General features: G+C 61.2%; 1 protein-coding gene across 1 annotated transcript in view; it reads right to left on the bottom strand.

Moving 5' to 3' along the window:
* Positions 1-10,455: 10,455 nt before the first annotated feature.
* The window catches only part of SDC3 (syndecan 3), a 32,890-nt gene continuing 15,417 nt past the window's right edge, over positions 10,456-27,928 (bottom strand). The window contains exons 2-5 of the mRNA XM_081305713.1: positions 18,986-19,103; positions 16,984-17,597; positions 14,907-15,198; positions 10,456-14,118 (exon numbers count right to left, since the gene is read on the bottom strand). Of these exons, the coding sequence (XP_081161839.1) occupies positions 13,952-14,118; positions 14,907-15,198; positions 16,984-17,597; positions 18,986-19,103 (1,191 nt within the window). The 3' untranslated portion in view covers positions 10,456-13,951. The remainder of the gene's footprint in view (positions 14,119-14,906; positions 15,199-16,983; positions 17,598-18,985; positions 19,104-27,928) is intronic.

Below are 27,928 nucleotides of genomic sequence, written 5' to 3'. Positions count from 1 at the left end.
GAGCAGAGGACAGTCTGGGTGGAGAAAGGGCACCAGAGAAAGTGGCATCTGGAAGGAGTGACACACAGAGCCATTGAGGGTGGCACTGGGCAAAGGTGGGAGGTGGTGGGGACAAGGTGGGAGGTCAGATGGAGGGCTGGTTGCAGGCAGCCTTGGAAGCCAAATGAAGATGTCTGGATGGGACCCGTGGGTGACGGGACACCTGGGAAAGGGCAAAGCAGGGCTGGTCAGGGCCACAGAGCACCTACTCAGCAGCGGCTGTGAGCAGAGCGTCCAGAAGGAGAGCTGCCTGTGCCTAGGGCAGAGGGGGGAACTGCGGCCAGCAGGTCTGGGTGGGGCCCCCTCACCCCTGCATGTAAGACCCCCACCTGCTGCCTCGGTACCAGAACCATGGCCAGCTGTCCTCCTTGGTTAGAAGGACACAGAGGTATCCTGAGCAGAGCATTGTCCCCTCCCCTGCCCTGAGCCCTCGGTCTCCAGAGGACTGTCACAGTAACAAGCAAAATGATGCTTTGCAGAAACGACAATGACCCAGTCCATTTGGGGCCTTGGATTGGATCAGTGTGTCCACACGGAGGCCGAGAGCCGCCCGGCTGCAGCCGGGAGTCGCAGCCCACTGGGAGGCTGAGGCAGGAGGATCCCTGGAGCCCAGGAGTTCAAGGCCAGCCTGGGGAACAGAGCAAGACAGACAGACAGGAAGAGAGGGAGGGGGTGGGAGGGAGGGCAAAGGGAACTGGGGTCAGGAGAAGAGCCAAGCCCTCACCTGCTCAGGGGACACGCCCAGGTGGAGGAGGATCCTGCATCCCCAGGAGGGGCCAGAGAGGGCTGGCGCTGAGCAAGATCAGCCGCCATTCTAAGGGCTGAGCTCCCTGAGGCCAGGCAACTCTGGAGGCAGAGGGACGCAGGGGCAGGGGCTGTGGGCAGCCAGGGTGGGTGAGGGCCTGAGCTCCCTGCTCCCACAGCCACCTGAGCACCCGAGCGAGCAGGCTGACCAGGCTCTAGAGCACCGAGCCCCCCATCTCCCGGCCAACGGTGCCCACCCCTCAGCCCATCCTGCAGGTGCAGAGCTGCCCCATCCCTCCCTCCCCGGAAGCCGCGGCTCTCTGCGCCCTGGAGATAATAGCTTTGGCCTGGCTATTAGCTAGGTTTAGCTTCTAAGGTGACACCCAGAATAGCCGCAGCTTACACAAGACGCCAGTTTATTTGTGCCCCACATAATAGCCCCCCATGAACCCCCAGGACTGGCCCTCGGGGTAGGTGCCCCAGGTCCCTTCTGCCTTCTTGTCATGCACGGACTGCTCCGTGGGGCTGGAAGCTCCCTGAGGACAGGACAGGTCCATCTCTCTCATCATGTGTCCCTGGAACCTGGTGGTGCTGGACACTACGGATGAGTGGGAAACCCACTTCCCCGGCGTGGCCAGAGGCTTGACACCGTGGAGTCTCCGCCGTGGAGGAGGGAGAAGTGCCTTCCTCCTGGGGCTGCCACAGGGACTGAGGGGCCGCAGAGCATCAGGGCTCGGTCCTGGGTGAACGTTCCCAGGGACACGTGGGGTGGGAAGGGGCGCAGGCCCTGGCGTCACCGAGACCCTGCTGGGCCTCAGTGTTCTCGTCTGTGAAGTGGATCTGCCAATACCTGGGCCAGGGATTCGGAGTCAACAGACCCCACAGCCTTGGCCTGGCGCCTGGCACCAGAACCCTTCCCAAGACACAGCAGGAGGAGGGGCGAGGCTGGTGCCCCCCTGGCCTGTGCGCCTGTGCGCTGGCTGGCGAAGGAGAGGCGGCCGCTGGTGGCTGATCTCGTTAGTGGAAATCGTCACCCTGACGCTCGTTAATATAATAGGGCTGCGCTCCTGGCGCTCCCTCCAGGGCCTGGCTCCAGGCTGCAGCAGCAGTGGGGGCTCTGCAAACGCTCACCACACCCCCCCTCCCTGGGGAGGCCGCCAGGAGTGGCAGCTATTCCAGGCACACCGCTCGACTCGGGGCCACGGGCTCTGCCTTGAATAGGCACCACTGCATACACTCCCCGCACGCGCTCACGGACTCACCCCCGTGCAGCGAGCAGGCTGTGCCCCAACCCCTGAGAACACGTGCTCGCAGGGAGGAGCCCTGGGTCCAGCCACCATCTGGACGTCCCACCTGCCGAGCACTCGGTACCCGGCTTGGGTTAACCCCAGCAGCCCAAGTGGTTCTTCCTGTCATGTCCACTCTGCAACAGAGGCGATCTGACTGGCACAGTCCCTGATCACCCGCCCGTGGAGCGGCCGCCTGGGGTCTGAACACAGGAAGCCTCCGCTCAGCATTAGCCTGACTCTTTCCTTGCGGTGAGTCCCTGTCCTCGTTCTCCCCATTGCACCAATGAGGAAATGCACTCAAAAAGGTGATGTCACTGACCCGGGATCACACAGCCAGGACTGCCTGACTTTGCCCTGCCCCTGCAGGGGTGGGCGCAGGGAGGAGAACTGTGCTCCTCTTTTAAAGATGGAAAAACTGAGGCCCAGAGAGATCAGCAACTTGCCCAAGGGCCCACAGGGAGAAAGACAGGGCCAGCCCCAGCCTCTCACTCTCACCACCAACCATGAGCCGTGGCCTGAGGGAGTCCGCAGCAGAAGGGTCAGCCCACCCGGGTCCCCTCCAGATACTGGGCAAGTCAATCACCTCTCTGGGCTGTGTCCTTAGAGTGGAGGCCGTGGCTGATGCTCCAGGGCCACCCCATCCTCCCCACAGGGTCCATCCCACCCTGGCCACAGCCTTCGGAGGGGAATGGTAAGTGACTTGGGTAAGACCCCATGATTTTGAGAAGGTCCCATCTTTCTGGGCTCCTTGGGGGCTGGGAGGTGCCCTCAGCCCACAGGTCAGGGGGCTAAAAGACCCATCGGGCTGGTGACCCACAGAGCCCGAGGACAAGAGGCCACTGGCCAGCCCTCAGCCAGCCTCAAGGCCACGGCTGTCCACCCCAACCGCTGCCCTTGGCCAGGACATCGGGACAGCCAAGGCGGAACAACCTGTCTCGGTGACGTGGCCTGAGTCCAAGGCCAACGAGGACAGGAGGCAGCCACCAGAGCGCCTGGAGGGGACTCGGTGGACAAAGGGCCCCGTGGAGCCCCGTGGAGCCGCCTCCACTGCCCTGGCCAGGCCCCACACACAATGGAAGGACCTTTCAAGGCCACATCCAGGCCACCCCCCACCTCAGCCAGAGACACCCAGAAACGCCAATGAGTTTGGTCCCAGACCAGCAGCCACCCCTACCCAGTAGGGCCACAGGAAGGAGGTGAAGGGGGGAGAGGAGGCCGGAGTCCCTTCACTCTCCTTAGCTGCTGGCCATCGACCTGTCCACCTGTGCCCACGCCCTGCCCCCTGCTGGCCAGTCCCCTCTCCCTTGAGTAGGGCCAGCTCAAGCCCCGCCTTCTCCAGCAAGGCTGCTCGGTTCCCACCCTCCCTGACGTCCTCTCTCTCCCAGGTCCTGTTGTGCAGCCTGGGTGACAGGGAAGAGCTCCAGCGTCTCCTTTCCTCTCCAGTCTGTCCCCCGGGGCCGAGAGTGAGCTTTCTGGAACACAGATGTGACCTGTCACTCCTTCTGCAGCTCCAACCTCTCAAGCAGAGCATTCGACTGCTCCTGACTCTGGTCCCTTCCTTCTGTCCGGCTTCGGCTCCAGCCTCAGATCCACGCCCCAAGCCTGGCCAGGGGAGGGAGGATCCACCTTCCGGAAGACCCCAGGCCTGGCAGCCCTGAGGCTGGCGCAGCCCGACCCCACCAGACCCCAGGACAGAGACTGAGGGCCCCTCTACACACACACACCTGCCACTGGGGAGCCCACGGGCTGCAGCTCTCCAGTGTGTGTTGGTACCACGGACAGCGCCCGGGCGGGCCCTGGGGGCTACTAAAAGCCACCTGTGTGCGCGTCCTGGGACACTTTCGTGATCTCACACAACAGGCGTTCGCTGAGCACCAGCTGCATGCCCACCCCTGCTGGGCATCATGGGAAGCCCCAAAGGGAAAGGCCTGGTCACTGCTGCTCCCAAGCCCTGGGGTCTGCGTGGGGAACTGACTGCCGAGTCACCAACCCTTCACCTACCTCCACAGACTGCCACAGCCACTTCTACAAGCCACATCTGACCGTGGCACTTGGCAGACACACACACACAGGCATGTGGGCGCACACACCCCCTGACTCCGTCCCTCTCCAGAGCCCAGCTGCCTTCCACACCTTGGCCTCCTCACCCGGGAGCTTCGCCCACACCTCCCCATGGAGAACCCCCCCGCGCGGCCTTCAGAACCCCGTCAGGAGCCCCCCATCCAGGAGGCCCCCGCCCCGGCCTCGCAGAGGCTCTGTCCCTGCCCATTTCCCTTGGCCTTGTCACATCCTGAAGTCCCACACGCCCCGTGCCAACCCAAAGTCAGCCGAATGTGAAACAGGAGCAGGTGACACGGGGGCTGTTGTCCCCATGGCAGGTGATCAACCACTGCCCCAGTGACCCTTGCCTTCAAAGGCTGCAGAGTTACTCAGAAGCCTACAGTGGTGTCAAAGCTGTGCTTAGATCACCTTCGCCCTGGAAGCCCGTCTGTCCGTCATATCTTTGAGCACGGAGATGGCATGGGCCGTGTGCCAGAATTGTCAGGATGTGGCTAAGGGCAGCACGACCTCCGGCAGGTCAGGGTCAGTGACGGCAAGAGCTGTGCCCTTGACTCCACGTCCGTCCATCCGCTGTGAGTTCCCTGAGGGCCTGGGCTACTTGCGCCTTGTATTTCCAAATCCTTGGACGCCTGCTCGGTGCCTGGCGCACAGTAGGCCTCTGTCACCATGGTGACTAACAGACCAGAATGAAGGCTCTAGGCTCGCAGCGCAGGGCCAAGGTTCAATCCTGTTCCGCCGTGTGCAGCTGGGTGACTCAGACACGTTCTGGACACTTCGTCTCAGTTTTCTTGACTGTAAAATGGGCTCATCGCTCACGCCTACCTCGTGCCACATCTGGAAAGAGCGCCACAGGGAAAGGAGCAGACGCGGACCCAGGCAACAGTGAAGGCCCATCAAAGCTCGTGCGGTTTCCATGACCTCTGGGCTGAACTGTGAGGGTCACAACAGGAATTCAGAGGATGGAGAGAGCGTCCAGAGGGCCCTTCCAAATGGGTGTCCGCTAAGCATTTCCTGTGTGCACTGCCCTGACGGAACCTCCAGCCACTCTGTAAGACGGGGACCGCGGCCAGCCCATCATGGTCCCAGGGGAGACAGGCAGAGAGGCTAGAGAAGGTGCCAGAGCGTTTGCTGGTAAGTGAATGGAGCTGGAGACCGCCATGCCCCGCGAGGACACCAGTCCCCCCGATCGAGGCCGAATGCCCTCTCTGATGTGCAGACCTGACCCACGGTGAGGGTGGGGAGGAAAGTGGAAGTTGGTTGATTAGACAAAGGGAATGAAGGGGAGGAGGGGACGGGAGGGAAAGATAGTGGAATGAGTCGGACTGGACTGTCCATGTTCGTCTCTGACCACACGACCAGGTAGCTCCGCATCACGTGCCACCCCAAGAATGGGGAGTCACCTATCATCCACGTGTGTGCAAGCTGTCAAGGCACGTCCTGCCATCACGACTAACTAAGAAGAGAAATATTTAAAAATAAAGATAAGCTTAAAAAAAAAAAAAGAACTTGCCAGAGATCACTCAACCAGAAGTAGGAAAGTGGGCAGATTGGCCCCCACGTCCTGCTCCTCACTCCTCTTCATGCAGCTGACCTCGAGGAGGCCCGAGGCTGAGCCGGACCTTGGAGGTGAAGCCACAGACGGAGGTGCCTGGGGAGGAAGCAGGGCCACAGACTGCCCCTCACTCCCTCCCCAACAGCCGGCCCAGGGCCTCTCCACCCACCGCCCCTCAGACACCACCTGTCCTCACGCACTGACCAGCCTCCATCAGGCCCATGCTTCCCCCGATTCTCCTCTTCCCCATGCCAGAGACCGTCCTGGGCCACAGCTGGCTTGGCTTGGGAGTGACCAGAGAGGGTGATGCTGGAGCAGGGTTTTGAAGGGCCCATAGGAGTTCACTAGGAGGAGAGAGCGTGGGAGTCAAGGGTGACCATAAAGTTGTTACCTACACTCTCAACATTCTGGGAATCTCTGTGCCTCGGTTTCCTCATCTGTAGCATGGCCTCGGTTTCCTCATCTGTAGCATGGGAGAAAGGAGTACCTACTAGTTTCTCAGGTTTTTGTTGTTGTTATTGTTTGTTTGTTGTTTGGTACTAGAGATTGAACCAGGGATGCTTAACCACTGAGCCACCTCTCCAGCCCTTTTTTAAATTTTATTTTGAGACAAGGTCTCGCTGACTTAATTAGGGCCTCACTAAGTTGCTGAGGCTGGCTCTGAACCTGCAATCCTCCTGCCTTCGCCTCCCAAGCCCCTGGGATTCCAGGCGTGCGCCATGGCACGGGCTTATCCAGTTTTTGTAAGGACTAAACAAGCGGCTGCAGGTCACCTGATCCAGTGTTCCTGCAGAGCTTGCCCCGCGCCAGCCACTGCTCTAAGCGCCTCACACCTATTAAAAGTGGTCACACCCGCTCGGCACAGGCTGCACGCAATGCACCTGGCTTTGCTACTGTGAAACCATCATCGTCACGGCTGCACACCTGCTCTGAGTCAGTCACAGTGCAGACACATCACCCTGCCCACCCTGTGGGTCCCTATCCTCACAAATCTCTGCAGTGACCATCACGGTGACCATTTTACAGAAGAGAAAGCCATGGCTCAAGGGGCTCCCCCAAGAGGACCCAGGAAGACCCGGCTGCACCGGTGGGGACCCAGGTCCAGCCCATGGCCAGTGAAAATCAAATCAGTTCCAGCAAGATATGATAGAGCTCTGGACCTGCCGGAGCCTTGACAAGGTGGTAGCAGGGGGGTGAGTGAATCCAGTGTCCTTCAAAGTAGGAGGCATCGTGGCCAACCACCCCTCCCAACCAGGACAGATGTGAACAGGAAGCAAGGTCCAGGGTTCCCGCAAGGCACTTCACCACAGGACATGTGCACTCGGGAAAGGCCACCCCGTGAGTGTTCCTGGAAGACGGAACAGCTGGGGACACGTTGGTCATGGCAGCATCATGTGGGTGATTTCATCAGAGCTGATCCTGAGAGTCAGCTTTCCTAGGAGGGGAGGGAACAGGGCCCAGGAAGGTGCTGACCACGTGGAAGTGGATGACGTGAAGCAGCAACTCGGGGCAGGGCCAGGGGTAGGCAGAGGGACAGGGGGCCTGGGCTTGGGGCTAAGGCCCAGCTCTGCATTTCCTGGAGGGGCAACCTCAGGGGCTCCCCATGGCCCCCAGAGTCAATTTATGAGAATTTAAAATATAAACTTCAAGTAGTGAAGCCGGGCGTGGTGGCACACGCCTGTCATCCCAGTGACTTGGGAGGCAGAGGCAGGAGAATCGTGAGTTCAAAGGCAGCCTCAGCCAAAGCAAGGTGCTAAGCAACTCAGGGAGACCCTGTCTCTAAATAAAACACAAAACAGGGCTGGGGATGTGGCTCAGGGGTCCAGTGCTCCTGAGTTCAATCCCCAGTACAAAAAAAAAAAAAAACCATCTCACATTCCATATTAACACATCTTATGATCTCACTCATCACTCCTGTAGCCAGGCACAATGATCCTAGCTATGATCCTAGCCACTCGGGAGGCTTGGGCAGGAAGATCCTAAGTTTGAGGCCAGCCTGGGCAACTGAGTGAGATCTCATCTCAAAAGAAAATGTCTGTCTGTTTTGTGACTAGAGATGGAACTCAGGGGCCCTGAACCACGAGGTAGATTCCCACACATTTTAATTTTGACACAGGATCTTGCTAAGTTGCCGAGGGTCTTTGCTGTCCTCAAACTTGCGATTCTCCTGCTTGAGCCTCCCAAATCAATGGGATTACAGGCCTGCACTACCACTCCAGCAAGAAAATGTTTTTAATACATGTATGTTCTCTCTCTCTCTCTCTCTCTCTCTCTCTCTCTCTCTCTCTGCCCCCCTCCTCCCTCCCCATCTTCCTTCTTCCTTATAATTTACTTATTGAAGAAACTGGGTCATTTATCTGATAGAGCATCCCATGGTGTAGATTTTGTGGATAAGGTCAACGTTTTCACCTGTGAAATGGGAGTGATCCTTCTCCCCAACATTAAGTGAGGTAATGATGTGAAAGAGGACTGACAATCAAAGGCACCCCACAAGTGTCATGTGTTAATATGTGTTTGAGTCCTTCAGTAATGTTCTGTGGCTTCTGTTGTTCTGATGCTATAACTGGGGTTCAGAGATGCTTAGTAACCTGCCCACGCTCACACAGCTGACTAATGGGAGAGAGAGGAGACAGGGCAGAGGCCCAGGCGGGGGCTCCTACTGCATCCTCTAAGAGCGTTAGGGTCTGTGTGAGTCTCGGTTCCTCCGCCTGCAAATGCAGGCCAGGAGGTCCAAGCTGCCTGGGGCCCGAGTGAGTTCCTGTGAGGAGAGCGTACCAGGGCCTGGCCTGGCATCACGTCCTGTCCTGAGGCAGGCCCAGCGTCCCTCCTCCCCGACTGGGGACGAGGCTCGGCTCTGACATGCTCAGCCTGAATCCTCCGCGGCCCCCAGCCCACCCCCAGGCCGGCAGCGACAGGGTGGGCGGCCCCCGAAGCTGAGCACACTCTGTTCCCAGGGTAGCCTGGGCTGGCAGCTGTGCCCTCTTGGGCTGCCAGAGACAATCGGCTATTCTCCTTCCTCCCCCTCCATTTTGTTGTGTATCCTTTGGGCCACGGAGCCAGAGGGAAGTGCCACACCTCCCAGCAGCACCCGTCCCTCCAGCCAGCCCAAACGCAGCCTCCTGCCTCCACCCAGCCTCTAGAAGCCCAAGCCTCCGGTGCAGTTCACGCCAGGGGGACGATGGCTTTATGATTTCTGCCCAGGTTCTGGGTCATCTGTTCATTCCACAGGCTGCATGCTGGGCCTGGAGAATAATGACAATGACAGCCACGAGGACAATGATCATGGCCTGGATGAGCAGCCACCGGCTCTTGGCTTTGGATCAGAGAGGTTGAACAACGAGCCAGAGCACACCCAGCTGCAAGCTGGGCCCCAGACCACGCCTTCTGCCCCTCCATGCTGAGACCAGGGCCAGTGCACAGCACTGGATGGGGACCCACAGGGGGAGATAAGCATCACCTTCCAGAAACTTCCTGAGTGAACAGCCACGTGTGCTTGGCTTTGAATGTTGACAAACCAGCCTCTCCCATCACAGCAGGCTTCCGACTGCAGCCCTGCCCTTGGTCAGACCCTCCCGGTGACAGGCCTGGCTCCTTCACCCCATCTATAGTTCTGGAGGTTAAGGGTCCAGGTGACAAACTATCTGAGCCCAACAGTGAGGCCTGGGGCCACAGGACTCTGCAGTGAGGAGGTGTTCCTGGGGGGTTGGGGGGGCAGCCGAGGAAGCACCCGTCCACCCCAAAGCTAGTGCCACTAGTCCTGAGGCTGGTCAGACTATCTTCAGGACAGACTGCACCCCCTGGGTAGGGCTGGCTCTGTCCTGGCCACCTGTCCTCTCCCAGTTCCAGGCACAGGCCAGGTACAGAGGGGACACTCAAGAGCTGGGATTGGGAGGAGGGAGAAGCAGATGGAGCCCGTCCAGGGGTGGCAGGCTCCAGCCCGCCCTCAGGGTCAGAAATCTCTGCGGAGCGCGGGGTGGTTTCCTTGGAGGAGGAAGGTAACACCATGACTCCCATGCCCGAGCGTCCCTTGGCGGGGACAGAAGAGCCCCCATGTGCACCAGAGAAGCGTGAGCCCTGGCGAGGGAGGGGACAGGGTGCCAGCTGAAAGGGGGAGGACTTCAAAACAAGTGGAGCCAGCACAGCCCGCAGGACTCTCCGAGCTCCTGGCATCAGGAGCTGCACAACATGGGGACAGGGGTGTCCCTGCGGCTCCAGGGGTCTTTCTACACCAGGGCGGGTGGGGCCAGCACGGAGACCCCAGCTCTGCACCCTGGGAGCCCCCAAGTCAGTGCATGGTCCGGGCCAGGAGCCTCCATCTCCATCTGAGCGAGGTGACCGTGTGTCATCGCCCTCACCCGATCCCCACCGCGCCCCACTGCAGGGGTCTCATCCCATCTCATAGGTCAGGACACTGAGGCTCAGAGAGGCCAACCCGCAGCCTGGAGCGGCAGCAGGGCAGACCCCGGATTGGGGGGGGGGTGCAGAGGAGCCGTCACACTCCAGCCACCCACTCGTGCGCTTCCCAGGGCTTTAGCGCCCCCCACGGGTGGTTCCCGGGGCCCCCCTGTGGCCTGAAACCAAGCTCTTCCCCTGGGCTGACCACAGGCCCTGCCGCCCCAGCTGCCCCGCCAACCGCAGCCAGCCCTGGCCTCCCCACACCGCCTCCGAGGTCTCCCGAGGCTCTCCACCGCGGGTGGCTTTTACCATAATGGTCCCCACAGGGGCCCCGCAACCTCCAGATTCACCTCACTCTGGCCACAGGGCATCATTTCAGCTTAATTTTATTTCCTCTTATAAATGGGCACAGCACGGGAAATGTTAAAAAATAAACCAAGAAAAATCAAACGAGAAAACAAAAACAAACCAGTTCCTTCCCAAGGCTGGACAGGCGAGCGCCCGCCACGGGCAGTGCCTCGGTCTCCTCGTCCACGGTCTTTCTTCTGATTCTCCTTATCGAAGTTTTGGCCATGACTCAGGACGGGTAGGGTTAATCACAGGTTACGGGGGAGGGAAAGGGCAGGGAAGGCCTGGGGTGGGAAGGACAGTCCCCCGCCCACCGCAGGCCGGGATCCAGGAGGGCTCTGTACAGGAAAAAGGGCTCACCAGAGGGGAGGGGACACTGTCTTCAGGTGGCTCTCTGGAGCCACACTGCCTACGAAAAATATTTACATGCATTGCCACACTGGGGCCAGGTGCCCAGAGGTGCCAGGTGGGCACCCGGGGGATGCTGGGACCATCGGCCCTCAGTGGTGATTCCCAGGGCCCTGTCTCAGCGTCTCTGAAATCTGTACAGTTTGGGGGCTTCTATTTACAGGCGGGAGTCCCGGGGAGCTAGTCCAGGGTTGTGTAGTCAAAAGAGCCAGGAGAGCCACAGAGGCCACTCCTGCCCTGGAGGACAAGTGGGGTCCACTCCCTGGGGCCCAGGGCTCCAGCCTGGAGGCCTGATGGACAGGCTTTGCCAAACCCAGGGGGTCTGGCCAAGCACCCGAGGCCCTGCCACAGGCCTGCCCTGCCCTGCCCTGTCTCCAGCAATCTGGGACCCCTGGACAGACATAGCAGAGGGGGGCCCACCCCCCATCCTCTGGCCCCAGCCTGCCTCACAAGAGCTCGAACCACACAAGCTCCCTCTCATTTGGAATGTGCTGTGCTTCCGGGAAATGCCAGGATATCCTCCCAGGAGCACTGGGGTTCTGTGGACCCACTTGGCAGGCCCCACATGTACCGCACCACACCTGGGCCAGGCCAGGACCCTGTGCCCACATTGCACTGAGAGCTCCAGCTCCACCTGGCACTGAGTCCTCCTGGAGCTGCCCGCTCTCGCCCTCCTCTCAAGTGCTGAGGACACAGAGAACAGGGGCCAGGACATGAGGCCCAGCTCGCCGCCCTGAGCCAGCCCTCAGGAAGGGCTGGCAGGGCCACCCCACCAGGGTGCCAGCCTGATGCAGAGGCTGTGGCCACTGCCGAGTCTCCGCTCAGTGTCAGCGTCCCCTGGGCTGCCCAGGCCCTGTCTCCTCACACTCAGTCCTCAGTCTCAGCCCACCCAGGCCTCTCACCAGAACTGCTGTCCCCAAGACAGCAGCCCACCAGGGAGCAGGTGGAACGAGGCTGGGACTCATGGTCCTCTTTGCCCCCACGCCCTGCCCTTTCCACCTGTCCCTTCCTCAAAGTCTGGGCCCTGTCTAGGCTGCCTTTGGGTCTACAAGATGGAGCTCAGCCTGAAACCAGGACCCCGGGAAAGACAGGCTGCAGTGGCCCCTGGGACCCTCACCCTCACTGCCTCAGGCACGCCTGCCCTCACCCTGCGAAAGTCTGCTGCCAGGGAGTCTTGAAAAGGGAACAGAAATAAAACTGAGGTGGGTGTCTGACTTGAGTCTGGATTGTGGGTGAGGGGTAGGGGTGGGAGCACCAGCCCATTACAACTCACACCACATCCCTGGGCTCCCAGAGCCCTGGCCAGGCACTCCCTCCCCCAAAGACTGGTGACCGTACACTTCAAACTCCTAACAAAGGGCCCATCTTTCAAGGGTAACCAAAAAGGTGGCTTGGGACCTGTGACGGCACCACCACCCCAGTCACCTGCTCTACTCCCCCAAATCTCTGCCCTCGGAGTCGGGGGCACCTGCCTGGGCTGCTTCCGGCTGAAGCCACAACTAGTAGGACTCCAAGCAGGTCCCCAGGGAGGGCCCTGGGTGGGTGGGTGAGGATGGCCTGGTAGGTCAAGGGCAGAGGAAGCAGAGGGCCTGGGCGGAGGGCCCACCCTCACAGGCACTTTGGAGACTTGTGTCCTGGGAGGCAGAGTTGCCCCCTAGCTCAGAGCAAGTAAAGGATTTGGGGAGAGTAGAAGCCATGCCACGTGTCCCCTCCCCACCCAGGACTTTCCAGGACTCAAGAACCCTCCACAGTCTGGGGCCAAACTCCAGGAACCAAGCCCTTCTTTCTTCAGCCTTGGAGAAGCCCCAGAGCTCCGGGTGGTGGCGGCTGGCCCCAGCCGCCCTTTTGGGCTGGAGGTGGAGGGGTGGGGGTGAGGCCAGGCCCAGCTCAGGTACAAAGCCCTGGGAGGGATTTTTCCAGTGCCCCCCACCACTGAATCCAGGAAAGACCAACGCCCTGTCTCCCTCCAGCATGTGCACAGGGATGTGGGTGAGGCTGAGTTCATGTGGGACTGGGTCTGGCACAGGGCGGGACGGAGGTGACGTGGCTGGTGCAGTGCCAAGGGGTGAGACTGAGTGTGACCGGGCAAGGGGGGACCCAATATGGGCTGATTGTTCCAGCTTGACTCCACCTTCCCCAGTGCGCCCAGAAGCTGGAGACGACATGTGTGGTGTCAGGGTTTGTGTGGGGGAGGCATAAAAGAGAGAGGAGGCCACACGTCACCACTCGGGTGATCGGGACTAGCCACTTGCCTTACGGTAGTGTTGGGGGGTGTTTCAGCAATGGGTGAAGATAAACATCTTTGGAAGAATGTCTGTTTTTGCAACATGTCTTGATTGGTGGGGAGGTCAGGACCGTATATGACCTTGTCATTGTGGCCACATGACAATGTGTGGAAGAATGTGGGCAACGATGTCTATGGTGTTCCCCCAGGAGCGGCGTGCAGCAGCATCCTTTCACCAATGGCTGCTCTCGTGCTCTCTGGAAGCTGTTTCCTCGGGGGAAGACCCAGAAAGAGGTGAAGCCTTGGGCATAGGCGCTGGGCAGGGGAAGGGGAGAGTGGTTCCACAACCCCAAAGAGGCGAGGACAAAACAGGCTGGTGACAAAGGACACCCTCTCACCCAGGCAGAGAGAGGCCCTGGGACAGGAGCAAGAGGTTGCTGTGTCTAGACTGTTTCAAGGGCAGAGTCTGCCACATGTTGGTCCTGAAAGCCAGCCTGGAGGGCCTCTCTGCCCACAAAAGGAAACCTCAGACAGCCCTGCAGGGCCAGGTGCCCATCTCAAGCCCCACCCCTTCTCCTTATTCCACCAGCCAATCAGGAGCTTCCTTCCTCCTGTCCATCTGACATAAGGTCCTGAAGCCTCAGGCTGGTGGGGGGGGAGGGGACAAGAGATGAGCTCGTAAGGGCACAGTCTGGGGCAGACAGCAACCACCCCTGCTCCTCAGGGATGATCTGTGTGAGGCTGGCAGCCTGGGCGGGCCTCAAGAGGAGGGCAAAGGAGAACTGGGGCCAGACTCCCTGCTGGGCCCAGTTCCAGGCCTGGGCTGGTGGGGCTGGCCGGGGACTGGGCGGAGGGGTGGTGTCGAGGCAGCAAGGAGGCACTGAGGCTCCGCTAGGCATAGAATTCCTCCTGCTTGTCAGGCTTCTGGTAGGTGACGCTCGCCTGCTTGGGCTCCTCCAGCGTGTAGCTGCCTTCATCCTTCTTTTTCATGCGGTAGATGAGCAGCGTGACCAAGAAGGCAGCGAAGAGGGCACCCACGACCCCGCCCACAATCACAGCTGTGGAAGAAAAGGGCAAAGTCTAGGCTCAGATGCAGGAGGTGAGGTAGAGGACCCCAAGCAGGGGACAGGGTGTGTGTGTGGGGGGGGGCTGGGAGTCCTGAATCTGCTCTCAGAGTCGGAGTGAAGCTGGAGTCGGTCCCAGCATGGTTCCCAGCATGGCTCCACTGTCACCCGTTCCAGCTGCTGACACTCTGATCCTTTCCTCCAGCCCTCTGGGGGAGGACCAGGTGCCACCCATCCGAAGATGCTCCAAGACTTTCAAGCTCCAGGGAAGAAAAAACTCAAGTGCCAACTAAACTATGGCCCTTCCCCGTCACAGCACTGACCTAACACCCTGACAGCCCAGGCTCCAGAGGAGAAGAGGAGGCCTGGGGTCACACCAGTCCTCAGTGGGAGCCAGGATTTGGGTCACTAGTCTAGGACTCTGCAGCAGACGTGGCCAGCACAGGAGTGGGGGAAGGACAAGGTGGGGCAGGGATTGGTGCTCAGGAAGTGAGGGCCCACAGGGCTGACCAGTGTGACCTGGGAAAGTGGGGGTCAAAGTCAGAGTCCAAAGAGGGGTCACAGGGTGCTGAGGAAGGTGCTGGAAGTGGAATAAAGCCAGGGTCAGACTCTGGGAAGGAGGAAGGTCGGGAGAAGCCGGGGCAGGCCCTGGGGTGGAGTCCCAGCTCTCACTTCCTAGCGGCTCCTAGGAAACCAAGCCCTGGCGCCCCCTCTTGGTTCCCAGAGGCACACTGAGGCCATTCAGCTGCCCCCACCCCGCCCTGGGCAGAGCCGGGCCTCACCTACGAGCACCTCCTTCCGCTCCAGGATGCTCTTCTGCGGCAGCTGAGCAGCAGAACTGCCCGAGTCGATGGCATTGTCCAGGAGGCCAGGGCCTGGGCGGGCACCCTTGGGCAGTGTCCCTGGTGGAGGTGACGGCTTGGCCGCCGCCCCTCCCACAGCCACCACCTCATTGGCTGTGTCTGGCTGTGTGGTCTCTTCTTCCGGCAGCTCAAAGTCCCCGCTGGGGCCACCGCTCACTGGCACCTCTGGCTCATCCCGGATTGTAGTCAGGAAGGATTCTGGAGTTGGGGTCTGCAGAGAGGGTGGCATGAGCCCAGGAGCCAAGGCCAGCCACCTCCTGGCAGTCAGTCACACACAGAAGGCCACCACTCCACTGCCCCAGTGGGTCAAGCCTAAGTATTCACTCTGCTTAAGTATGCAAAGCCTCGTCCTCATGAAAGGAGGATTATGACCACCAATTTATAGTGCAGGAGACATGCTCAGAGAAGTTAAGTAACTTGCTCAAGAACACACAGCTGATAAGTCATAGGAGCAGAACTAAAATCTAGATCTATCCAGCCCCTAAGTCTGTGTTTCTAATCACTCTACAATGCTGCCTCTATTCTCGGTCTGGCCACATCCTGTCCCTATCCTGTCTCCATCACTTCCCCTCCAGCAGCTTTGGTAACAATCCTTGGGGGATTCCTGTTGAGAAGCTGCATGGGGACTGCCAGTGCAGGCGTATGAACTGGGCCTGGGGCAGGGTCAGTCCATTAGTCTGGAGGCCAGTCCAGAGCACAACATGCAGCACGTGATGCCCCTGGGGGACCGATGTCCAGGAATCCAGCCCAGTGACTACAATCCTGATGGTCCTTCCATGTGGAGCAAGACCAGAGCCACGAGCCATGAGACCAGAGTGGGGGTGTGGAGCCCTCAGGGCGGGGCTGCGGGGCTGGTGGGCGAGGGCGGGCCCAGGGCCTGCAGGGAGAGGCCATGCGCATAGCAACACCTGCTGCGGCCTGGGCTCAGCCCTGCGTGGCCCCCCCTTCCCTCCCGGCTGCCCCAGCTGCTTGGAGGAGCCAAGAGAGAAGCCCGTGTCCTGATGGGGCTGTCCTGAGCAACTGCCCTGACTTAAGGGCAGCTCCACAGCCCTCGGGTGCCTGTCTACGAGGCCAGCTGCACAGGGCTCTGTGCCTCTCCAGTGCCGCCGCATGGCGCTGCATGGCACCACATGCCCCTTGCCTGGGGCACCCACCATGGACCAGACCACAGCTCCCAGTTCCTGGCTACCTGTCCATCCCACATCCTTCTCCCTCCAGCCCTGACTCCCTTCCTAACACCCCAGACGCATGCCCATACAGGGCCTGGCCTGGACACTGCCTGGCCTCAGGAGCCCACTCCCTGCAGGCTAAATCCTGCCTTGGAAAGCAGCTTCGCCTTCCCAGCAGTGCCCCCGGGGGCTGGGCCGAGCTGCAGGAGACAACAGTGAGACCCCGAGACCCCTCCACAGGAAGCCCGTGTTCTACTGCTCCTGCGGGCCTAAGCCCCCTCAGGCCAACCACAGCCATGACCCGATGCCATCCAGAGCCGTGGCAAGAGCTGAGCATCGACGGCTCCCCCTCGCCAGACGATGTTAACGCTCCAGCTACGTCAGGAAGTTCAACCTCACAGCACTAAGAGATCTTCCGGGTTTTTTGTTTGTTTGTTTTTTTGTTTGTTTTTTTTCCTTTTCACAAATAAGCAAATAGGATCAGTGACCAGCCTGAGGTCTCACCCTAAAAAGCTGCAGCAGAGGATTCAAAGCCAGGCTGCCAGGCTCCTGAGTCGCCGCTCTCAACCAGGACACCAGGCCCAGCCCCCCTCACCCTCACACCCATGCCCAGTCCCTCCCCTGGGAAGTCCTGTCCCAGCATCAGGGCCCAACCCCCACCATGGCTTCCTGTCCCTCTCTAGGCCATCGAGCTCCACCTCTGTCCCATCCTGTCCCTGGTGTCCAGCCTGGATCCTCTGGCCCTGTTGTACCGCCAGGCACCCGAGACCCTCCTGGCCCTCACCCTGCCCAGCCCCATCAGGCCCTGTCCTCTCCCAGGTCCTCACCTGAGCCAACTCTGTGGGTCCAGGGCCAGTGGTCCCCAGGGGCAGGGTGCTCCTCTCAGTCACATCAGGCTCCTGGGTGGCAGCCGGCCTCGGAAGGGCTCCTGGCCGGGAGGTAGCTACGGTGACCAGCCTGGGTGTCGGGGCCTCGGTGTCTAAGTCGGCCACCGTGGTCGGGGGGGAGGGCGCTGCTGGAGAGGTGGCCTGGGCTGTGGCGGCTGTGGTCAGTGGGAGAGGCGGCAGCCTCCGGATGCCGGTGGTCCTCACAAGAGCAGTGGTGGCCGTGGCTGGGGACGCTGCAGGGATGCTGGGGGCCGCGGTGGCCTCAGTGGCGGGCACCGTGGCCACCGTGGGGGCCCCTGTGGTGGTGGCAGCGGTGGTTGCCGTGGTGGTGGAGATGGTGGTAGCTCTCTGGCTGGGCTCCTCTGGGGCCTCTGTCACCACGGGAGGGCTGGTGACGGGCTCTGGGGTGGGGCTCTCGGAGGGGAGCTCTTCAAATGGGGTGCCCACTGGCTGGATGTCCGTGGTGGGCAGCACAGCGGGCGTGGTGGACACAGCCAGGGCCACGTCGGGGCTGAACCGCATGGCCGTCTCAAGGCCCGACTCCTGCTCGAAGTCTGAGGGGGAGGGAGAGGGAGAGAGCTAGGGAGCTGGGCCACTGTGAGGGGCCGGAGGACCCAGGTCAGCCCCGCCACCAGAATGGGGGACTCCCAACCCCCGCTTTGCCCGATTTCCCCAGGAAAACTTGAGGGAAAGGTGAAGGCCGGCCTGGCCACTGGTGGCTGAGCCTGCCCAAGTTCTCTCCGCCTGGCCGGAAGTTTCCTACTGTCCAGCAAACCCGGCCCCGGGCTTCATCAGGTGGAGGCCGGGCGGGGGCAGCGGAGACCTACTGGCTGAAAATCTCCCTGAGGACTCAAGAGAGAAGAGGCGTCTGGGAAAAGCTACACTCCCGGGCACACGCCCAGCCCAAGCGCACCAGCGGGCACCCCAGGGGGCCCGGGGACCCAGGCATGGGGCGAAGGAGGCCTCCTGTGGGAGTCTGTCTGCACCACGGGGCTGAACCAGGGTGGATAAGTGAAGGAACCGGAAGGAAGTGAGACGAAGGAGCAAGCGGGGTGGGGAGCAGGAAGAGCAGGACCACAGGGGGCTCCCAGGGGGGCGGACACAGCAGGCAGAGAAGGCAGGAGCCAGGAGAGCCCAGAACGGGCTGAGCCACCAGGCAAGGGGCTGGGTTTGGTTTGAGGTTAACATGGAAGAGTCTTAAAGGAACGGCTCCAGGGAGGCCCAGAGGCCCGGCCGTGGCAGCCGGTCCACAGCACGGACCCCATCCGGTCTCATCCACACCGCGCCCCTCTCTGGCTGATCCCAGCCCCCTCTTCAGGTCATTTCCAGAGCTCCTCCTCTGCCAGACTCCCCTCCTGGAGCCGGGGGAAGACGGTGTATTTCTTGCCATTTACAGGTGACCCTACAGAGGCCCCAGGAGGCGCTGATGAGGGTGTGCGGCTGGCTGATCAGGGGTGACTGGGAAGGACCTGCCCAATCTCACAGTTCGCCTGCCCGAGGGCAGGGCCTGCAACCCACTGTCCGATCAGCCCTTCTTCAACCTGCCCCAGCCCAACTCTTGGACACAGCTGTTTGGATCCAAGAGGACCACGTGGCCCAGTGTGGACCTATCAAACCATCTGCACCGAGGACGTGCCAGGGCCACTGAGGAGGGGCTGAATCCCTTCAAGTGGTTGGAACAGGGTCATGAACAGGATCACTGAGGAGTGCTTCCTGACATGGGCTGGAGGGCAGGGTCTGCAGGGCTGCAGAGAGACCCCAGCAGCACACTCAGAGGCCCCTGAGACCAGGGAGGGCCGGGGCCGGGCACCCTCTGGGGAGGATCTTCTGCCCTTCTCCTTCGGGTCCACCAGACAGCCCCGCATGACCTCCACACGACAGGAGGACCCACGGAGCAGGCTCCTGGGGATGGGACAGGCAGGGATTCAGGGGAGGTACTTACAGCCTGAGCCTGACCCTGAGTAGAGGTCGTCCAGTTCATCGTCGGGGAAGGAGTCATCGTCCCCAGAACCCTCCAGGTCCACGGGCCTCTCAAAGTTCTCACTGCGCCAGCGCTGAGCCTGGAGGACAGAGACAAGCACTGGTCAACACCCAAGGCCAGCAGCCTGGACACACCCAGAGGGACCATGGGCATTGTGGAGAGCTGAGGGACATCTCCTGAGCAACAGAGAGCTGAGGCCTACTGATGACTGCTTCCCATTTGCTCAGGGGCAGGGCATAGCCCCATCTCCTGCCTGATGGCCACCAATAGGGACCTCTGGCTGCTCTCTCACCCCCTGAATGGAACCCCCGAATGTCAGAACTGGATTTAGAGCCGGCAGTGCTGGATCTCAGTCCTGGCTCCGTCATCTACGAAGTGTGGGACCTTGGGCAAGTTCTCTAGCCCCTTGTGCCTCAGTTTACCCACTTGTAAAAGACACAAAGAGCATCCACCTCACCCAGCTGAGGGCACACTGCACTGGGGTTAAGCAGCACCAAGTGCACCCCTCGGGCAGCAGGGCTTGGCACAGGCCCAGCTGGCCCCTGGGCAGCAGCAGAAGCCCCTCACAGGTGCTGGCCACAGAAAAGGCCCCAGGTGCAAAGGGCATCAGCCCAAGGCACAGGTGGGGACTGAGGCCTAGCTGTCCCAGGCCACCAAGAGCAGGGGATGAGATCTAGAGATCCATCTTCTGCTTGGGACGCTAAGTGGCATCTCTAATTCCCAGAGCCAGCAGGCCCCCACCTCCAGCTCCACACACGGGAGTCCTGTGGAGACTGCTCCTGTCCCTGCAGTTCAGCGAGCAGCCTGAAGTCACATGCAGAACAGGGAATGAGCAGGGACAGAGACATGGGTGTCAGGGTGTTGGGGAGCAATAGCCTTTATGGGGGAGGAGGAAGGGAGAGGGGGGACCAGCTCCAGCCCTGGCCCTGAGTCTTCCAAAGACAGGAAGTTAGCTCCCTGCCCTGGCCCAACGCCTGCGATCTCGGGGCCCACCTCTGGGGCTCAGGCGGTGGGAAGGGCTTCTCCAAGGGTCCAGCACCTGGGGCCTGACTCCTCTGAGATCATCTCTTCCCCAGCCCCTGTGGCCCTGGGCTTGGAGCCAGAGCTAAGGGCCTCAAAGGCAGCGAGCAGACCCTCAAAGATGGGCGGGCAGGGGGTGCCCTGGCTCGGAGGCCCTGCCCCAGCCCTGGGAGCTTTCACAAGAGACTGAGATGAACTCCTGGTGCCCGGACATGAAGGGCAGGGCATGTGAGTCTTCTGCACTTCAGAATAAGAGAGAGAGAGGCCTGTCCACAGGAGGAAGGAAGCAAAGCTCCAAGGTGGGCAGTGCAGCTGGTGCCCGGGAGCCGGCCCGCCAGCCCTCAGTCTCACCAGCATCCCCCCCCCCCCCCCCCGCTCCTGGACTAGGCCAGGTCTGCCTCCTTCACTGCTGCTGTTCCCTCTCCTCATGACACTCTCCCTTCCACCCCCTTGTCCTCCGACTGGGGCTAACTTTCTTTCTTTTCTTTTCTTTTTTTTTGCAGTACTGAGGATTGAACCCAGGGACGTTCTGAGCCATACCCATATTTTAAGGCAGGGTCTTGCTAAGTTGCTGAAGATCTTGCTAAATGGTTGAGGCTGGCCTTGAACTTGCCATCCTGTCTCAGCCTCCCAAGCCGCTTTGGTTATAGGCACGCCCCACCATCCCCGGCTCCCAGGTGGCTCTGAGGAGCCCTCCTACTTGAGCTTCCAGAGCATCCTGGGCTCCCGATTCACAGCTCAGATCCACTGTGAGCTGTGTTTGTTTGGGGCATCTCAGGGGCTGTGCTAAACTTGGTGAAGACAGCGTGTGCTGTCTGGTTTGGCAAGGGGCCTGGCCTGAGAAGGTTTCAGGACACATTTGTTAAGGATGGAATTGGAGTTAGAAGAGGTGACGGGTTCACTGGGCAGGGGAAGGGCAGGTTGGGGCTGGAGCTGAGGCTGGAAAGACAGTGGATGCCCAGCCTCCAAGGTCTCCAGTGCCTGATGGGCAACTTTCTCTTAGAAATTAGTGATTTTTTATCCCGATCACACATCAAAATATGGTGAAAGCTGAACCCAGGGCCGGTGGCCCTCAGGCAGTGCCTGTGCATCTGCAATGTTTGGCTGGCAGTGGGAGCCATGAAGGTGTGTGGGCAGGAGGGGCCGGGCCTGGCACCACACAGCCCTGCAGCGCACGCGGAGCCCGGGGAGGCTCTCCATCCTGGCTTCCCACCCCTGACTCGACCACCTGCACCAAAGCCCCACCGAGCCCAGCCAGGCAGGGAGCCAGGAGATGCCCCCTCACCACACACACCCCAGACACATCTCGAGGTAATGAATTAATCAGTATTTACTTTCTACCAGTGAGTCATGGAGTGGGACAATTAATGTAATTGCTCCCGTGACTAATTGCTGGTTTTCCCCCTTTGTAGAGATTCCAGGAGCCCAGAGCAGCCAGCTCCCACTTCTGCCCAGAGGAACAAATCCCCAGACCCAGGCTGACGGAGCCAGCAGGCCCCCACCTCCAGCTCCACACGCGGGAATCCTGTGGAGACTGCTCCTGTCCCTGCAGTTCAGCCTGAAGTCACATGCAGAACGGGGAATGAGCAGGGACAGGACTCAGGCTCCTGCTCCCGGACAGGGCAGTCCCCACTGTCTGTCCATCCTTCCAGGCAGGCCAGGGAGTGACCGGGAGGCCATGAGCTGGAGGAGGGATTCTTTTTTTTTTTTTTTTAGAGAGAGAGAGAATTTTTAATATTTATTTTTTAGTTCTCGGCGGACACAACATCTTTGTTGGTATGTGGTGCTGAGGATCGAACCTGGGCCGCACGCATGCCAGGCGAGCGCGCTACCGCTTGAGCCACATCCCCAGCCCCGAGGAGGGATTCTAAGAGGTCTGGGAGGAGGGATCCTACGATGGGAGTAAAGGTGGGAGCCCAGACGGGGAGTCCCCGAGATTCCTCAGTGACCAGTGCCACACACCAGGTCTCCAGAAACCTGCAGGACAAAGACACCCCCCAGACACCTTCCAGAGCCACACAGACCCTGGAAATGACACAGCAGAGCCACAGGGAGACGGCCTGACACAGCCTGACACACACTCACCTAAAGGCAGCCACAGAAACGCAGAGTGGCCACGTGCCCTTGGGTGCACACAGGCTCGGGCACAGGGAGACGGGGCGGGGCGGGGGTGCCACACAGTTCTGAGGCTCAGACAAGCCTCAAGCCTCCTGCGAATCCATCGCCTCCACTCAGGTAGCTCTCACCTAGATACTCTTCATCCCTCGCTCAGTAGCCATCGACATGACAACTGTTACCATGACAACCATCTCCTCCACGCTAAGGACCAGCTCCCCACAGAGATGGGGGAGAGCACAGGAACAGAGGAGAGGAGCGGGGAGGGGGAGAGGCGGCAGGGACCGAAAGGCAGAGGACAGAGGGGGGCAGGAGCAGAGAAAGGGACAGAGGGCAGGCTAGGGCGAGAGGGAGAGAGGCGCGAGTGGAAGGGACGGAGAGAATTCTCTCACATCTTAATTTAGCCTCACACTGATCAGAGGGACCGGGAAGGGGCGACCTGGTGACTTTCCAAACCGCAGGCAAGAGAGCGTTCTCCCCCAATACCAAACAGCCCAGCCCCCGGGGTGGGGAAGTGGCCAGCACCACTCACCCTGGGGTGGGGCGCGGGGGGTTTGGACTTAATGCCAGGTCACCAGGGACCTAGAGGGGTGGGGCCTCACAGGAACCCAAGGGCCGCTGCCTCCTGCTCCAGGGGGTGAGGGACAGAGGGGGCAGGGAACAACCAGGGAAATCCTTAGAAGTCAAAGTGCCTGTGGAGAAGGGTGACAAACAGCCCTTGACCCCTAAATGACCTCTGCATTTGCATAATTTCATGCATAATGAGCATAATTACCCAGGCCATTCCCTTAAAGAAGAACCGAATCCAAATGTTCCAGGACCCCCGGGGACTCTCCCTACCTCCCCAGGTAAACTCACCCTGCTGTGCCCACACCCCCACACCCCTCCACACACACCCACACCCCCACACACACCCACACCCCCCCACACACAGCAGCAGGTAGACGAGGGGCCCCACACCCTCATGCCCACACCACAAGCCGCACGCACCCACACCCATCGAGAGCACCACTGCCACCCACCTGTGCACCCCTAGGCCTGTGGGCCTGCAGGCACCTGTCCATCTCCCACAGCCCTGGCTGCACCCTGTCCTTGCACACCCACAAGGCCCCCTCAGCCTCAGCAAGGACCCACACCCACTCCCAGGGCCCACGCTGACCCACCCCAGGCGCATGCGAGCTCCTGACCACATGCCGCCCCCGACTTGAACCAAACCCTACAACTCAAACATAAGCTCCTCTCCCCCCACACCCACCGCACGCACACCCCGCGCCCAGGGGAGCCCCACTTCCTCCTCCCGCCACCGCCAACCCCAGGGAGCGGGACAGCCGGGAAAGCTCCTCTGTGCAGCAGCTGGGGTCTGAGCAAGGGCCAGGGAGCCGAGGCCCCGGGCCCAGGAGACCCCTGCCCACCACAGCTGAGGGCGCCCAGCCAGCGCACTGCTGGACTCGGGTGCCAACTAGGACCCACTGCTGGCCAGCCATGTCCCCCACAGCCACGCCAGCAGCCACCTGCGTCCCACCACCCGCTGCCCACACGCGCCTAAGTGTCTCCAAAGGGGCACTGGCCCAGGGAAGCCCAGGCTCCCGTGCCCCAGGCCCTCCCGCACCCTGCGCCTGGCCTGCACTCGCACACTCTCCTGGGCGCACACAGGCGCCCACTCCCCGCAGCAGCCTGGACGTGGCGTCCTTCCTGAGACTGACACCCCCACGTGTCTCCTCAAGCCTCAGGCAGCACCCACCTGGAACCACCCCACAGCTCGCCCCAGAGGCCCTCGGGCTCCCCTCCCGGAGGGACCAGGCCCAGCAGTGACCAGCAGACCCCCTGTCCACACCCCCCGCCCCCAGACCTGTCCACAGAGATTCAGAGCAGCTGGGGAGGCTGGTGGGTCCCCAGGGCCCAGCAAGGAGGTGTCCTCTCCCAGGACCACCCACCAGGGCTGGGCTGGGGGCCCTGGCCAGCTGCCCTGCTTCCTCGCACTCATGGCCTCAGTCCCCATGACCCCGCAGCCGGCTCCAGATGCCTGGGGTCCCTGAGGCCCGACAGCCTCGAGCCTTCTGGGGACAGCAGCCGGAGCAGAGTGCAGCACGGCCTCCTGGCTCGGCCGGCAGGGGCTGTCAGGGCCGCCCAATCCCTAGCGCCTCATGCCGCCGCCTGTGACATGGGGTGATAAGGAGGCAGCGGCTCACGGAGAGGCCGAGAGGACTGCAGGAGGTCACTCAGGAGGCTGGGGCTCCCCACCCGCAGGACCCTGCCCTCCAGTCCTCCAGCCCAGCAGGCCAAGGAGCAGTGAGAAAGGCCGAGGGGAAACCAGGAGGAAGCAGCTGGGCCCAAGCGGTCGGGGAGCGGCGGTCGCCGTCAGGTGTCTCCACTAGGATCTCTGCAGACTCGGCCTCCAGAAGCCTCAGCTTCCCCAGACAGAAATAGATGCAGATGAGATTCTTCAGGCCCAGAGAGGTTGAGTGGCATTGCCAAGACCACACAGAGGAGAGAGTGGAGAGAGAGGGAGAGAGAGGCTGGACAAGGGGGGAGAGAGGGTGAGTTATAGAAACAGACACACAAATTAGGTCAGCTGGCAGGGGGCCCGGAGCCCAGCACCCCTGTGCCACGCTAATCATGCCGCAAAAGCTAAGAACAAAATCAAGTGTAATTAGTTCTGCCCGAGCTGCCTTCCCCTAATTAGCCAGACGTGGCCTCCCCTCTCCTGATGACTAGAGGCGACGCGAGCAAGGGCTGGCAGGTCAGCTTTAGGTTCAGGCAGCCCTGGGTCCAAGTTCAGCTCTGCTTTCTTGCTGGGTGATCTGAGGCAAGTTGCTTAACCTCTCTGAGCTTTTGTTTGGCTAAACAGGGACAATAATCATTTGCATCTCGTGGAACTGTTTGTGAGAATCAAGTGAGATACTGTACCAAAAGCACACACTGCCTAGTACACGGTTGGCGCTCGGTAACCTTTGGTTGGTAATGCATGGCACATTGTCCCCCGATTGGATGGCAGCTTAAGGCTCAACTAGGCCTGAGAGGTGGCTGAGGTCAACTCCCTCCCCCAGCAGACGGAGGGGCAGAGCCGGGAAAGCCTGCGCTGCTCAGTCCGGGCCAGGGGCGGGTGGCAGGCACTCAGCCTGCCAAGCAGCTCTCAGAGAGGCAAAGAGGCTCCCCCAGGGACACACAGGTGACGGCCAGCTCCCGGGAGCAGGGCCCCCGGCACCCCTGCAGGCGCCGTCCCCAGAAGGCCCTTGGTCCTGTGAGAACTCAGTGCCCCTCACGCTCACCAGCTCCACCCCGGAGACTCGGAGCGCCACCACAGGAATGTGGGCCAGGGCCAGGCTCCGGGCAGCAGGACAGCCAAGGGGGCCACACAATGGGCAGCCTGGACCTGGATAGGCCTCCTCCGCCCCCACCCCCCGCCGTCCACAGCTGCCCTGGCCGGGAGCCCACGCCCCCACATGCGCTTGCGGCTGGGATGTGGGCACCGAGACTGCACCTGCTGGGGAGGGCGCAGCAGGGGTGCAGAGGGCCCTGCTGAGTCCCCACAGCTCCTTCATCCCCGGGGGCAGGGGACACCTCTGGGCCCATCACTTATGGGCACAGGAAACTGGCAGGGCCTTCCCTGCCCCTCACAGGCCCACCCCTCCCCAGATCACCCTCCCCAGCACCCACCCTGCAGGCCCACTGCCCCTGCATGGCCACCACCCGGCCTGTCCACACCTGCCCTGGGCCCAGCAGGAGGCAGACATCTCTGGCTCAGCCTCCTGAGGCACAGACAGGGTCAAATGAGAAAAGCCAAGCCTGGTCATCTAAGTAAGGGCCTCTCTGGATTCTGATGCTCTGGGCTGGCTAGAATTCAGGCCTCGGGCCACGGAGGTCCAAGGCAATGTTATTTCTCAGAGAGTAAAAATGGTAACAACCTACATATCCAACAATAGGGGACTAGTTAAGTAAGCCAGGCACAACCACAACATGGAATAGTATACAGCCATCAACAGTTTGTGTTTTCACAAATCCACACTAATTAGGTCACTTGGAAGGCCTGAATGCACCACAGACGCCTGTTTGTTCTTTTTCCCCAAAGACTATTTAAGTTTGTGGCTTTGGAAAGGCGCAGGCTGGCTCTCAGGAGCGCTGTGGCACAGGCAGCTGGCAGATCCCCCGACTGTCTTTCTCCCGGTGGCCCTGCTGCTCAGCTAATCCCCCGGCCTGCTCTTCCTGCGCCCACCTGGCCCACCTGAGAGCTAGAGCACCCCTGAAGGAGGCCGGCCGCTGGCACACCTGGCCGCTCAGTGAACGCTGGCTGTTAATACTGTCATCATCATTAAGATCAAAAAGTAGGTCACAGAACCCAGGTGGAGCTGACCCTGCTGCGACGCACTCCCCACCAGAGAGATCCCTAAACGTGGGGTTACAGGAAGGGCCCGCGGCTCTCGCTGGCTGGGGCTGGGGCCACGGGCGCCTTTCATCTGTTCTCAGGACCCTTCTGTAGGTTCCAGGCACTGTCGATCCTGGAGGTGGCCCTCCCTGGGCACATTCTCTGCTCTGACCACCCTCGGCCCCTCCCTCTGCGGAAACCCCACCAGGCGGCTCCAGAGGAGACCAAGAGGGACGCGGGCGGCAGAGGACACCAGCCCGAGGGCAGGCGGGCGGCGGGGCTCCCTCCGACGCCCACTCCCCGCCTTCTCCCAGCAGCCCAGTGCAGGGTGCTGCTGTCCTTCTGCCCCAGCCTCCTGCGCCTGGACGGAGGATGGCAGCCAGCCCCGGGAATGCCACACCCCTCTCCACCCGCCCGGAGCTCCCCTGCCACTGTCCCATCACCTGCCAGCCTCACACTGTCCCTCGTCCATCCTCCCAGGAGAGGGTGAGATGGCCTCTGTGCTCCACAGACTCAGGCCAGGGACCTGCTGGAGCCCAGTGAACCTGGACGGAGACCAGGATGGCACCAGGAAGTGGGCACAAGGCAGGAGGGGAGGGGCCGGGAGAGTGGACAGGGACCCCACTGCCACCTATGGTCGCCAAACCCCCAGGACAGGACTAAGGGCCAAAGGGTCTTCGTCAGACCTCGAGGACCACCTGAAGCCAGGTGAGGGGGCTCCAGGGACCTTGCCAACCTGGGGACCTGCTGGGCTGACCCTGGCCTCCTCTGGGAAATGGCCCAGACCCTGCTGGAGCCGGCCAGAGGCAGGCCTGGTCCCCTGGCTGTCCTGGAAGCCCCCGGGCACAAGCCAAGAGAACACCCTGAGGACACACCAGACACACTGATGACCAAGGTGTCCCGCCCGGGCGTGGGTGTGTCTGGGTCCTGCCGGCTGACCCCCCTCCTGAGTGCAGTTATTTATAACCTGGTGAACTCACAGTGGAGTCCTCCGCCCCCCGCCCAGAGCTGTCCCGCGGGTTTCTGGGCTATTCTGCTTCAAGGCACAGAGCAGGCCAGACTGACAGGGTGAGTTCAGAGGCCTCGGTGTCACCACCACCATCACCCAGTGGAGAGCCAGGCCCGCAGGAAGGAACCAGACCAGGGAGGGGCTGGCCGAGCCCCTGAGGCCTGCCCAGGGCCACTTCCAGCCCAAGAGGAGGGTCTGACTGGGCCATGGGTGGGCTCAGGAAGGGAGGGCACAGGCTGGTGGCCAAGCCTTCACCGCATCTCCTAAGTCCCGGGAGGCAGGTGAGCCTCAAAATGAGCAGGGACACTAAAGCTAGACTACTTGAGTCTGAATCCCAGCGCTGGCCTTCAGCAGCCATGAGCTCTGGGCAAGGAAGTCTACCTCGGAGCCTCCGTTT

Source organism: Spermophilus citellus (genome assembly GCF_964194105.1).
Source record: "Spermophilus citellus genome assembly, chromosome: 9".
In the NCBI taxonomy this organism is placed as follows: domain Eukaryota; kingdom Metazoa; phylum Chordata; class Mammalia; order Rodentia; family Sciuridae; genus Spermophilus; species Spermophilus citellus.
Note: the sequence above shows the minus strand (reverse complement) of the source record. Positions and strands in the feature narration are given on the sequence as shown.